Source organism: Adiantum capillus-veneris, chromosome 6 (assembly GCF_014529385.1).
Source record: "Adiantum capillus-veneris isolate H3 chromosome 6, ASM1452938v2, whole genome shotgun sequence".
In the NCBI taxonomy this organism is placed as follows: Eukaryota; Viridiplantae; Streptophyta; class Polypodiopsida; order Polypodiales; family Pteridaceae; genus Adiantum; species Adiantum capillus-veneris.
In genome coordinates, this window is record NC_140936.1 from 151,476,757 (window position 1) to 151,489,165 (window position 12,409).

Genomic DNA, 12,409 nt, shown 5'->3' on the forward strand with positions numbered 1-12,409 from the left:
AAATTTAAGCTACATTTAGTGTAATTTGTATGATTTGTTACCATATACATGTGGTAGTGATGTGTGTGAACACACTTAGGACCGTCGAGGAATTTTTTCCCTCACTAGGAGGTCTTTCCCCCTGTGCATTGTATATATGTCCATCACTCTAGGGCTATCTTATCTTTCCATTTCACACTAAGTAATACACTCTCTGTTGTGTTCCTTGAGCTTCTTTTTCCATCTCCAAGCTGTGTGTGTTTTTTTGCAACCCTATTTCCAACAATTGGTATCAAAGCAAGTTGCGTCCTCTCGAGCTTAGTCACCAGCACATGCCTGCTCACTTTTGACGATTTTTGTGAGCTTTGGAGAGTGTTCATAGGTCAAAAAATATTTTGGGAGATCTTGTAGATCTTGGTCTACTCAAAATTTTAATTTGGGCCATTTCGGTCTCTGTTTCCACTACATGCAATACTACACATGCTATTTTGTCATTTTGTGCAAAATCTCTATCAGTGTCGTTTTTTGCATAACATGTCTCTTACAGTCTTCTACGATTTATGCTATATAGCATGTGTTGTTCCCGCTCTGTTTCTCCTCTTTTTTGGGCAGTTTTCACGTCAGGTGCAGCATTCACCATGGCTGACAACAACACAGATGTGTTCAAGATGTTTGCTGCAAAGGATAGATTGGATGGGACAATTACCTTATGTGGGATTACCTGATGCAACATGTCCTTGTTTCAAAGGGCATTTGGAACATTGTGCAGGGCATTGATGTACGTCATGGTTTTGAGAATGTAGGTGATGTTGAGAATGTTGTAGGTTTTGGTGGCAGGGTTGCTGTTGCCAAAGCTATTTTGCCTACGGTTGAGCAAGCTTGTTGGGATATAAAAGATGCGCAGGCTCATGCATTGATTGTGTTGTCTATGAAGCGCACTATTACTCCTCACATGCGTTCAGCAAGACCTGCAAAACATGCTTGGGATATTCTGGCTGGTCTTTATGCAAGTCGCAATGAGACAAAAATTACATTGTTGCGTAAAGAGTTTGAGTCAAAGATTATGCATGAGGAAGATGATATGGACACTTTCCTTGTTGGTGTCAAGGATATCAATGAGCAACTTATTTTTGCAGGCGAAGTCATTTCTAACAGTTCCCTTGTGCAAATTGTTCTTGATGGTGCTTGCAAGATTCTTACCAAACTTTTGCTAGTACTTGGAGACTTTTGACCCAAGGAAATCTTGACGTTGTCAAGTTTGATGCATTATGCACAGTGTTATTGCAAGAGTCACTTTCCAAAAGAAACAGGATTAGACAGCGTGTAGTTGAACATGCCTTTATTGCTCCTCAGAGAAAAGGTGGTAACAACAATGTAGCCACTTCTCATGGTTCTTTTGCGAGTGGTAAATTATTTGTTCCTTATGCTTTTGCTGACAACAATTCGTATGGGAATTCTAGTGAAAAGGGAAAAAAGAAGATGTGTTGCCACTATTGTAAAGCTAATGATCACTTGATCAAGCAGTGTCCTAAGCTGAATGCCAAAGAGGTTAAGAAGAAAGAGGCTCGTTTCACTACAAGTGCTGGTTTCACTAGAAATGCAGCTATTGTAGAGTCTTCTCTAAAAGGAGATTTTGATGTTGATGTGGATGCAGAATGGGATTTTAGTACAGAGTGTATTTATAACCCTGAGTCTGTTCCTCATGGGAATTCAGTTACTTATGTCAATAATGCCTCTTATCCGATTCAGGGAGTTGAAAAGATTGTGCTTACTGCTGCTGTTGATGCAGAATGGGCTTTTAGTACAGAGTGTATTTATGACCTTGAGTCTGTCCCTCATGGGAATTCAGTTACTTGTGTCAATAATGCCTCTTATCCGATTCAGGGAGTTGAAAAGATTGTGCTTACAGCTATTGTAGAGTCTTCTTTGAAAGGAGATTTTGATGCAGAATGGGCTTGTATTTATGACCCTGAGTCTGTCCCTCATGGGAATTCAGTTACTTGTGTCAATAATGCCTCTTATCCGATTCAGGGAGTTGAAAAGATTGTGCTTACTGCTGCTGTTGATGCAGAATGGGCTTTTAGTATAGAGTGTATTTATGACCTTGAGTCTGTCCCTCATGGGAATTCAGTTACTTGTGTCAATAATGCCTCTTATCCGATTCAGGGAGTTGAAAAGATTGTGCTTACAGCTATTGTAGAGTCTTCTTTGAAAGGAGATTTTGATGCTGATATTGATGCAGAATGGGCTTGTATTTATGACCCTGAGTCTGCCCCTCATGGGAATTCAGTTACTTGTGTCAATAATGCCTCTTATCCGATTCAGGGAGTTGAAAAGATTGTGCTTACTGCTGCAAATGGAAGTTCTTTCACACTTGTTGATGCATTGTATGTCCAATACATGATCTCAGTTTCGGTGATAAAATTGTTGCACTTGGCATTTTATGCCGTGGGCTGTACAAGCTCACTTTGTATGATAAGTGTCGACAAAATTTTACAAATGCAGTTGGGTGAAAGCAAGACTGGGTGGACACCAAAGCTGTGTCCGGGACATCACTATCTGGCAAATTAATAGTTGTAATATGTTTGACAAAGATAGAAGAACCCAAGGCGTGTGATATATCATTACTCTTGAAGAGGAGAATCTAAAAAGCTGTTTGGTGCCAAATTTAGAATTAATTTGCAAAAATTTTACCGCGCGCCACGTCTAAAAGAGCAGCTATTCAAAACTAGTAATCAACCCATAAAAGTGTACCACCCAGTCATGCTTTCACCCAGTTGTGGATTCTAAGGCTATTTCAGAAGCGAAACTTTGGCATGCACGTTTTGGACATCTGAATTTTGCTAGTTTACTGCGTTTACAGAAATTTGATATGGTTGCTTCTTTGTCACCTCTTGAAGCACCTGTTTGTGAAGGCTGTAGTTTGGGTAAGATGCAGGGTTCAAAGTTTTCAAAGGATGGTTCAACTAGGGCCACATGCAAGTTGTAGCTTATACATAGTCATGCTTGTGGCCCGTGCAAACTCCGTCCTTGGAAAATTACCTTTACTTCGTGACTTTCATTGATGATTACTCCAGGCATGCATGGGTATATCCACTTAAAGTGAAGTTCGAAGTATTTATGTGCTTCAAACAATTTTTGGTTATAGCTGAAACTGTCTCAAAATGTACAATGAGCACCCTCCGTTCCGATCGAGGGAGGAGTATATGTCTCAAGAATTTAACGCATTTCTGGCTAGTCGTAGGATAAAACACCAATGTACAGTGCCTTATACACCTCAGTAAAATGGTATTACTGAGAAGAAAAACAGGTCACTTATGAAAATGGCACGATGTATGGTCAAAAGTCAAATTTTGTCGCATTCATTTTGCCTTGAGGCCATTAGGTGTGCCACTTATATACTAAACATGTGTCCTATGAAAGCGTTGCAGCCTATTACTCCATATGAAGCATGGCATAATAGAAAGCCTTCTATTGCATGTTTTTGGTTGTTTGGCATATGCCTTGGTGCCACAAACACAATGCAGAAAATTGGATGATAAGGCAGTTACATGTATTTTTGTTGGTTATAGTGCTAAAAAAAAAGGTTACAGGTTGTATCATTTGCAAACAAAGTGTATCTTGGTCTTGCAAAGATGTTTTTGTCGAAGATTCTATTCGGTCCTTGCTATAATGTACTAGAGACAATAATGTAAGCTCACAGGACGTTTATGACACTTTGTTGCGTCTTTTCAGTGGTAGAAGTGTAACTTTGGACTCGAGGATTGCAAACCTATTGCCACTCCCATGGAAACAAGTTTGAAATTGAGTCTTCATGATGTTGGTGATCCTACCGATGTCACTCTTTATCAAACTGCTATTGGTTGCCTCATTTATGTATGCAACACGAAACAATATATACAATTTGCAGTCTTACAGGTCAATAGATTCATGCATAGCCCACGGTCTAAGCATTATCAGGCTGTCAAAAGGATTTTTCGCTACTTGAGTGGCACTTTACATCTTGGCCTGTTTTATCCCAAGGAGGGATCATTGCCCCCAGATTTATATGCTTTTTTGGACTCAAATAGGGCTTTTTCTTCTAGTCAAACAATGGATTGGACCAAAGGAATAAATTTGAGCATATTACAAGGGAAATAAATACTCACAAAGTTGACCCTCGCTTTATTCTCGAATCAATTAATGTAGTAACAAATCACCTTGGGACACATTGTTACTTCACAAGGCATCATTGCTGCAAGTATATCACACAAAGACCTTCATATTCAATTATAAATCCATTGGCTTGTTCACTTTTAAACGGACACATATGAGGACCTATATGGCATCATCATTATTGCCCTCTCTCCCCCCTTGTGTGTATCAAATTCACCAAATATTGTAAACTTTTTGGTCTCATAGGTCATTTTGGCCTCTGCAAGATGTTAATATATCATTTTATTTCATCTCCCTCTCTCTCTCTCTCTCTCTCTCCCCTCGCCCCCCCCCCCCCCCCCCCCCCCCCTTTTGTGTATCAGATTCACCAAATATTGTAAACTTTTGGTCTCATAGGTAATTTTGGCCTTTTTGAAGATGTTAATATATCATTTCATTTCATCTCTCTCTCTCTCTCACACACACACACACACAAACAATGCCTACATTTGTCTCGAGATGTCTTGTCTTCGAGATCCAAGAGAGGAGAAGGTAATTTAAAACCACCGGTATACATTAAATTACACATTCAATTAGTATAAACAATTGAACTTGTACATGGTAAACTTGCATTGAGTCCCATGTAGGGTTGATCTCAAGCACTAGATCTTGTTCAATTCAATTCAATATGAGCATCTACGTTAAATGTTTTTTTGCATAAATACCCTCTCAAAGGGTTGTATTACAAATGTTCTTCTTTAGTGCCCAGCCAAAATGTTCAAAAGAATTGCAAGGGCCACTAATTAATGATTTTAAGTATCTTGATTCTTGCAAAATTTTCAATGGTTCTGTAAAATAACACACAAATATCTTTGTAAAGTAATTTCCAGTTTGAAGAAAAATTAAAGATCTATGGTGATTCTTTGTCCATCGTAAGCCAGTTGAACATCAATCCCTTCCCTGCATCCACACACACCCTTGAGAGATTCATGACATGTGATTGGCCTGAATTCTGAGAGATCAAGTAACTTTGAGAGACTTACCTTGAGGACCATTTTCGTAGATATGCATTATCAGTCTCATGGTCAAACTCATGGGTCATGCCTACCAGCAATGCTCGCTTTGGCTGTATTCTCTTGATGGCATCCAAAGTCTGCAAAGAAGGGAGCTCAAGCTCTTGCAAGCACATATACACAAAGAGAAGAGAGGACACACAAAGATGCACAAGAAGATTTAGAAATTTTCTCATGTAGAAAAAGCAGTCTTTTTCAGTGTTTTTCATACAATGCATAACATCATGAGCTTCTGCTCGAGAGGCACCACATACCTAGCTAGGTATGCGGTGCCTCCCTCGCAGAAGCTCATGATGTTGAGTTAAGTCACAATGTGAGAATTATTGTAAGAATCTGTCCAAAACTTCTTGTGATGGAGGCCGTCAAGTTTCATTCAAAAACTACTTTCACAATCCTAATAAACACCCTCAAAACAGCTCAAAATCATTAGGTAGCAGGAGACATGCATGATGCAATGCCAAAAGCATGATGTACAAAATGCACAACTAACTAGCCGTACCAAATATACTGCGGCCAGCTCCAATTGATGCTTTCATGAAATGCTTACTTAGTCTTCCCAAGAACTTGGCTTTCATTTCAAAGGAAATTTTCCAATGTACATCCTCACAAAGTTCTATATCCCTTCTTTGACACAAGGCAGAGCATAGACCGGTGGTCCGCCTAGTCTATCCATGACTGCTGCAGCATACAGTAACTTCAAATCTGGGTTGGATCATCTACAGGCATACAATTCTTGGGAGATCCATTTATTCGAGTCCTTGCTCGGCGGTTTTGTACTTCAGACGGGGTCGTAACTTGTGGATTGCTTCGGACACACCTATGCACTTATCAAAGGAGGACACATCAGATATAACTATTTGAGTCATGACACTGGCATGTGCGATCACAATGTTCCCAGAGACAAATCACCACTTTGAGTGTGACGGAGACTTGCCACTTGACCTTGGCAGGACAGATACCTTGCCAACAGAGGAGCATTTCCATGGAGAAATCACATGTTTCTCCTGAAGAGAATGAGTGCCAGCTTTTAAGTCCATCAAAGGAATGACACTTTTCCAAAAAAGATTTGAGAAAATTGCACTATTTCACAGTGCTGTTCCTGTTGTTTTAGTAGTACAAAAAAGTTGATTTCTGGGCAAAAATACTGGCCGAAGCTAGCTCGCATGCAATTCTCTAGTGGAAGCTGATCGGATGGAAAAGAACACTTCTGCCAAATTGGCACCGATGCACTAGCGAGGAGATACAAGGGATCCCTATTAGGGTCTCTATAAAGACGAGTGGTTGGGTGGTGATTCGGCATCCCAAAGTTGTGATCTTCCTTAAACATTTCTTGGAAGTTCTACTGGACAATTCAAACGTTGCGTGTCTAAAACGCCGCCCCAATCTCAGTCACTCCTTCCTCAAAGAGTAACCCTAGAGTTTTTATGTCCATACACATAAAGAAAATTTAAGAGTCCAATGCGTTGTCAAGGTTTCCGGTATCTAGAGCAGTCTCCCAATATCCCTATGTAAGCATTCTTAAACCAGTGCATCTAGCTAGCAAACCAGCAGTTACACTTTGAACGACTATATATACCTTCATAAGGTCAGAATAGTCTGAACTTACAAATTATAAGAGGGGATAAAATATTGACAAGATTACAAAAGATAGGGACACAAGAAAATAGAAAAAAGAAAAAACTAAATCACATTATTTGTTACTGAACAAAACTAGATGAAACAAACCATTATTCATTTAGAAATGCTTTGGTGATCTCAGTATTCCATCAATCTCTGCTGATTTCATGTATGTGCACTGTGTCTTCAACTCTCATTGCTTTTTGGATGTGACGTGAAATGTATTTAGGAGCTAAATCATGATATTGGATACCCCTTGGAAAAAGTAAGTGTAGAAATTTCGAATATTCTAGCTTATTTGACTCACACAAAAAAGGCTAAACAAACACAAGGTAAACATAGAAAATCAACTCACCTCTGGTAAACAGAAGTGTGTATTATGAGGGCCAACCTGAAATTAAAATGAAAGCTACATAAGATGCTGTCTGCTCATATAAAAACCAAACTAGCACGAGATGCACAACATTCTTCATGACAAATCCCAAACACTTCTTCACTAAGAACCACAAAGGTATTGAAGGAGATAAATGCTCCTTTGCAGGTAGCACTATACCCAAAACAAGTATCCCATAAAACACCCTTTGACACTAACATCACTTTTACCTGGCTGAAAAGGAATTTTGGTGCTCCAGACTTGCAATGAACCTGGATGATCCATGTAGAGCATGGAATTTCTATTCTCTTAAAGTCCTCAAGAACATGTGACTGCCATAGACCTAGCATTTATGTAAGAACCTGACGCTACATTAAGAGCGCTTGAGACAAAGGTCAAGGGAGTCAGAATCCAACAGGTCCTATCATATTCATGTTACAAGAACATTTATGCTCTTGGCATATCAAAAATCTGGAGGGACTTACATGTAGAACCTATCCTTAAACTGAAGACATTTGATTTCTAGAAGTGGTGGAAAAGGCATCATGCATTGAACGTATATTTTCACAATGTGTGAATGAAGCCTCTCCCAGCTTATCCAATTTCTTCTACTTCCACACTTAATTTGCCGTCCAATAAGAGGTCCACACTCGACCTTTGATTCTATGGTATCAATCTTGCAATTAAGGTTCATCCAGTTTAATAAGAAAGTCTTCTGATGACCTGCCAGTACAAATACAAAATTTTATGATTCGTAGGGAAACCACTTAAAAGAGCGAGGGCTGGGAAGGCCTTTTCTGTAGTGTTGTCTGCTCAGCTTGGAGGGCGCCCCCTTGGGGGTAGCCCTCGTGTGAGGGTGTGAGCAGCCTATAGGGAGGGCAACCCCGGCGGGCATTTTTGGGGAGCAGCCCATCCCAGCATTTTTGGGGCAGCCTAGTGACCTCCCTCATATGGAAGCTATGGAGAAGCATTCTAATGGCGACACGACCTAGGAGGCATTTCTTCCTCAGGGCAGTCCACATGGTGCGGCCTGTGGGCCTAGGAGAGCAGAGATCTCCATGACCAATAGAGGGCATCCATACTGGGGCATCCTTGAGGCATGTATCCTCCTCACAAAGCTCCGGAAATCCATACCACCACAGATGGTACTCTCCATGTGGAGGCTGGAAACATAGGTACTATTCGCTCACATCTTTCTCTGCTGGACAGTGCAGAACTAGCTGTAAATTGTGCGAGGCGAGCACAAACTTTGGTGGAAAGTGGTCTAGAGGAAATGCACCATGCTTATAGCATGCAGACAACACTGTTTTGGTCTTTTAGACGTGGCCAGACAGGCTTTAGCTGTTAGTGTTGCAGAATACAAAAGTAGAAGATCTGTGCAGGCAAGTGGAGAAATTCCAAGCATTGAAAGCTTAGTTGACAGCAGCTCTTCGCTGCTCAACAGCCTATAACCCCGGTGCCATCCGAAGGTGTTGATCAAACATTGGCTTGCAGACAAACACAATGCCATCACCACAATTCCACATAAAGGGTCAAGCATCAACCTTGGATAGGAGCAAACTTTTTGGTTTCATTCTATATAGTCTCTCTTTTTGCAAGTTTACGTCACGGTGCGGTTCATAAAGGTTCAAGCATCAACCTTGGATGAGAGAAAACTTTTTGGTTTCATTCTACATAGTCTCTCTTTTTGCAGGTTTACGTCACGGTGCAGTTCATGTTTATCAATTTCCACTGCAGAAGCTCATATTAGGGCCTGGCAGCTCAGTTAACCTCTTTTTTATGCCTCACCCGGACAGTGAGTGGTTTAGTGGCACCCAATCTGTAGGGTGATCTTACTGAGGAGCCTAAGGTACGAGGTGGGAACAGTGTACCTGAGTAGCCGGTGTACCACTGTACCTAAGTAGCCCCTGAACTAAAGGTGTACCTACGACACCCTGCGGACCAAGGCGTACTAGACTCTAGTGTAGACGTGTGAACCCAGGGGCCCAGGAGTACACCTTGCACTTGTGGGACCCATGTCTTTGGGTGTGTGGTAGTGGATAGCCCGGCCAACTAGACCACTCAGCCAGATATCCTACACAAAAATATGTGGAAGTACCATGGGATATCATGCCTAGTGTACCTTTAACCTTCAGTTGAGTGTACCTTGTCTCTAGAGTCAGACTACAGATCACTACACTAGTACCCTGCTCCTCGAGCCTCTTTGCCCCCCTTGTATCTTACCCTATTCCTTGGTGTGGAGCTGGGTGTGTGACAAGCCAGTCACTGGTGTACTGATTTGGGTATGTGTTGAGAATTCACTTGGCAATGTACAGTGTAGTCAGTTCTACTTAGTCTCGCCTTTGTGTTGTCTTAATATCCGGAAATTGTGTTGGTGCTACTGCCTACGTTCTGTACCCGCCTACTGGTGTGTACGGTGTACCTGTCTACTTGTACTTTGTTAGCTTGGCTGTTCACTGTGTGTACCTTTGTTGCGAGAGTGGGATTTCAGCATACTGCATAGAGGAAACCCAGCACAGTACACACTTTTCTGCTACATTGGTATTCAAGCTTCTTGCCCAGCACTTGTCTCTGTTGTATAAGAGAATATTTTAAGCTACATTGGTCTCTGTTGTAAAAGAGAGTATTTCAAAAGCTGCCAATGGGAAACTTACCTGTGCCATCCCCCCATTAAAATTTCAACCTTTTATGACTGTGTCTGCTCTAGATTATTCACAACCCACTATTAAATTGAAAGATTCAATGGTTGTGTGCTACAAATACAGGATAGCGATAAGAACTACATGAGCTATGTTGACAACTCCACCCATGAAAATGTCAAAATTACATTTCCCTGTGCCTTCGACGTATGTGTTACACATAGAGAGATGTGTAACACAGTTTTGCATCCCTCTTTGCAAAATAGCATCAGTATGTCGTGAAAGAAGCCTAGGTATGCATCCTTCTCGTACTCAAGTACAAGACTGAATTCGTATAGAGGTTGTGATTTTGTTATTTCTTTGGCATTTCATGCATATGATGATCTACAAGTCTACCTAATAGCCAGCATGGTCTTCAGCAAAATACCCATGAACCATCAACACTATACACAATTCCCTTCTAAGTATTCTAAATAGGTTTTGTTGCATGGAAGAAGATGTTAAAACATCCTCCCAAAAACTGCATAATCAGCAGTCCTTTCTCTTTTGTTGTAATGACACTTTGCAGGTTTTGTTGGATGCATCATTTCATAGTGTTCCCTGTAATTTCAAGACATTATCAGCCTCCTCTATACCACTACGTACCTTTTGTGATTGTGCAGAGCATGAAACACCTCAACATTGAGAGTTGACTTCAAGAAGGACACTATTCAAAAAACAGGTAAGAATTCAACCTTATAAAGCGTGTCGAGAATGAGTAAATCCACCTCCCCAGCTCCTCTTTTAGAGATGGCTGAAGAATTTAAAAAGCCACGTTAAAAAAATGATAAAATTTTAAATCAAGGGATTGAAAGCTACAGAATTAAAACCAAGTGGTGAATTGAGAGTGTTAGAGTGTGGACTGACCAATTTCTGTGCTTTCAGGGAAACGAGAAATATCAGAAATGTATGCTACTTTTTCTCTCCTACCAAAAAGGAAGCCAAGGCATATATAATCTTCACCATGCATAACCTGAAAAAGGCAGTACAAGAAGCATCAGCTTAAAATGAGATGAATGTCCAGGCTGTTAGGGTAATGTTTGATTACATGCACTTCATATACAGAAATCAGTTCACCTTTGAATGAGAGTGGGAAGAAGAGAAGCCTTTAACAAACTGTTCTCAACAAGTCAACACTTGAATTGCGTGGCGATTTTTTGAGTTCTAGTCAACTTTGTGTATTATAATGATTTGAGTATTTATTATCTTACTAGCAACTCAAGGATTGCAGGAAATTGGGAACATAGAATATCTCACAAGATCGTTCTCTTACCACCTCAAAAACAAAAATTATTACTGAGCACCTTGATTACTGTCATCAGCTTTTGTCTATGAATCAAAAAACTTTATGAAAGATTACATATGTTGTCTTTCCGATTGAAAGATTACATAACTGGACATGTGTTCTTGTGTTTACAGAAACATTATTGATTAGACGTACTATTATCCCCGAGTGGGGAAGTATGAATGGCCATTGATACGTTTTTGAAAAGCATGAAGAACTATATCCTCTTACCTTTTTGGGAAGAGAGATACAAATGGATACAAGAGTATGGAATGGATGGAATCTACCTTTTTCTTTTCCGAGAAAAAGATCCTTCTATTATTTAATGAAACTCCCATAGGGCTACAACCACCTTTACTGGGAGACTCTCCCAATGAAAAAACAGCATATGTACAATCAGGCTAAATCAGGAGATGGGAGGAGGGAAAAGCCACATAGCTGGTCGGTAGTGCCATCTGAGCACACCCTGGACCACGGTGAAGAAAGGCCCAGGGCGCTAGAGTCCAAGGAAAACCTCTCTACGCTCCCGCATGCGGTCGGAGCTGCCCAAGAGTCTCTCGAACTGTCCCCTGAGAGTATGGATCAGCTCTAGCCAAAGATCTCGAACTCTCTGCTGGTGGTACAGGGCGAGCTTCCAAGATGCTGAAGCAGCGGGCCCGCCAGATGAACCAGAGTGTCAGGCCGCAGACGAGCTCCCAACACTCTCCTCTCTCACTGCACCACTCTTGTGGAGTAAGCTCTAGCAGGCTGGAGTGTAGGTCGACCCCCGTGCATCACTATCATCCTGCTGGTGGAGGATAGCTCAAACTATAGTGCCGGGCCCGTGAGAGTGGACCAAGCAGCTGGCCCCCAAGTGTATTGCCGTGTTGTGGAAAGAGTTGGCATCAGCCGAAGGACACGAAGCCAAACTTGTTGTGCCATAGGACAGTCCCAAAGACAATGACGCTGACTCTCCACAGGATGGTCACAAGCTGCACATGCTGCCGAGAGACCACTATGTACAAGCCAGCTCCCCACTGCTGTTGCTCTATGTACAACTAGCCACTGGAACAAAGTGACTCGCCGCGGCTGTCTAGCGTCCCACAACCTTGCCCAAAAAGCTGACAAGAACTCAGCTGTGAGACCCTCCTCCTGCCAATGAGGTGCTGCAACAGGACGAGCATCTCTCCATGCTGCCAGTATGTGACGTCCCAGTTGAACAGTGTACTGAAAGAAAGGGACGCCTGGATGGTCGGCTTAGGTGAAAGGGTCCCTCCAAAACCACTCTCCA

At 41.5% G+C, this 12,409-nt stretch overlaps 1 protein-coding gene across 1 annotated transcript in view; it reads right to left on the minus strand.

Moving 5' to 3' along the window:
• Positions 1–4,810: 4,810 nt before the first annotated feature.
• Positions 4,811–12,409, minus strand: part of LOC147456489 (Metallo-hydrolase/oxidoreductase superfamily protein) — a 71,037-nt gene continuing 63,438 nt past the window's right edge. The window contains exons 5-9 of the mRNA XM_086514938.1: positions 10,722–10,827; positions 10,550–10,608; positions 7,159–7,194; positions 5,157–5,266; positions 4,811–5,073 (exon numbers count right to left, since the gene is read on the minus strand). Of these exons, the coding sequence (XP_086371064.1) occupies positions 5,016–5,073; positions 5,157–5,266; positions 7,159–7,194; positions 10,550–10,608; positions 10,722–10,827 (369 nt within the window). The 3' untranslated portion in view covers positions 4,811–5,015. The remainder of the gene's footprint in view (positions 5,074–5,156; positions 5,267–7,158; positions 7,195–10,549; positions 10,609–10,721; positions 10,828–12,409) is intronic.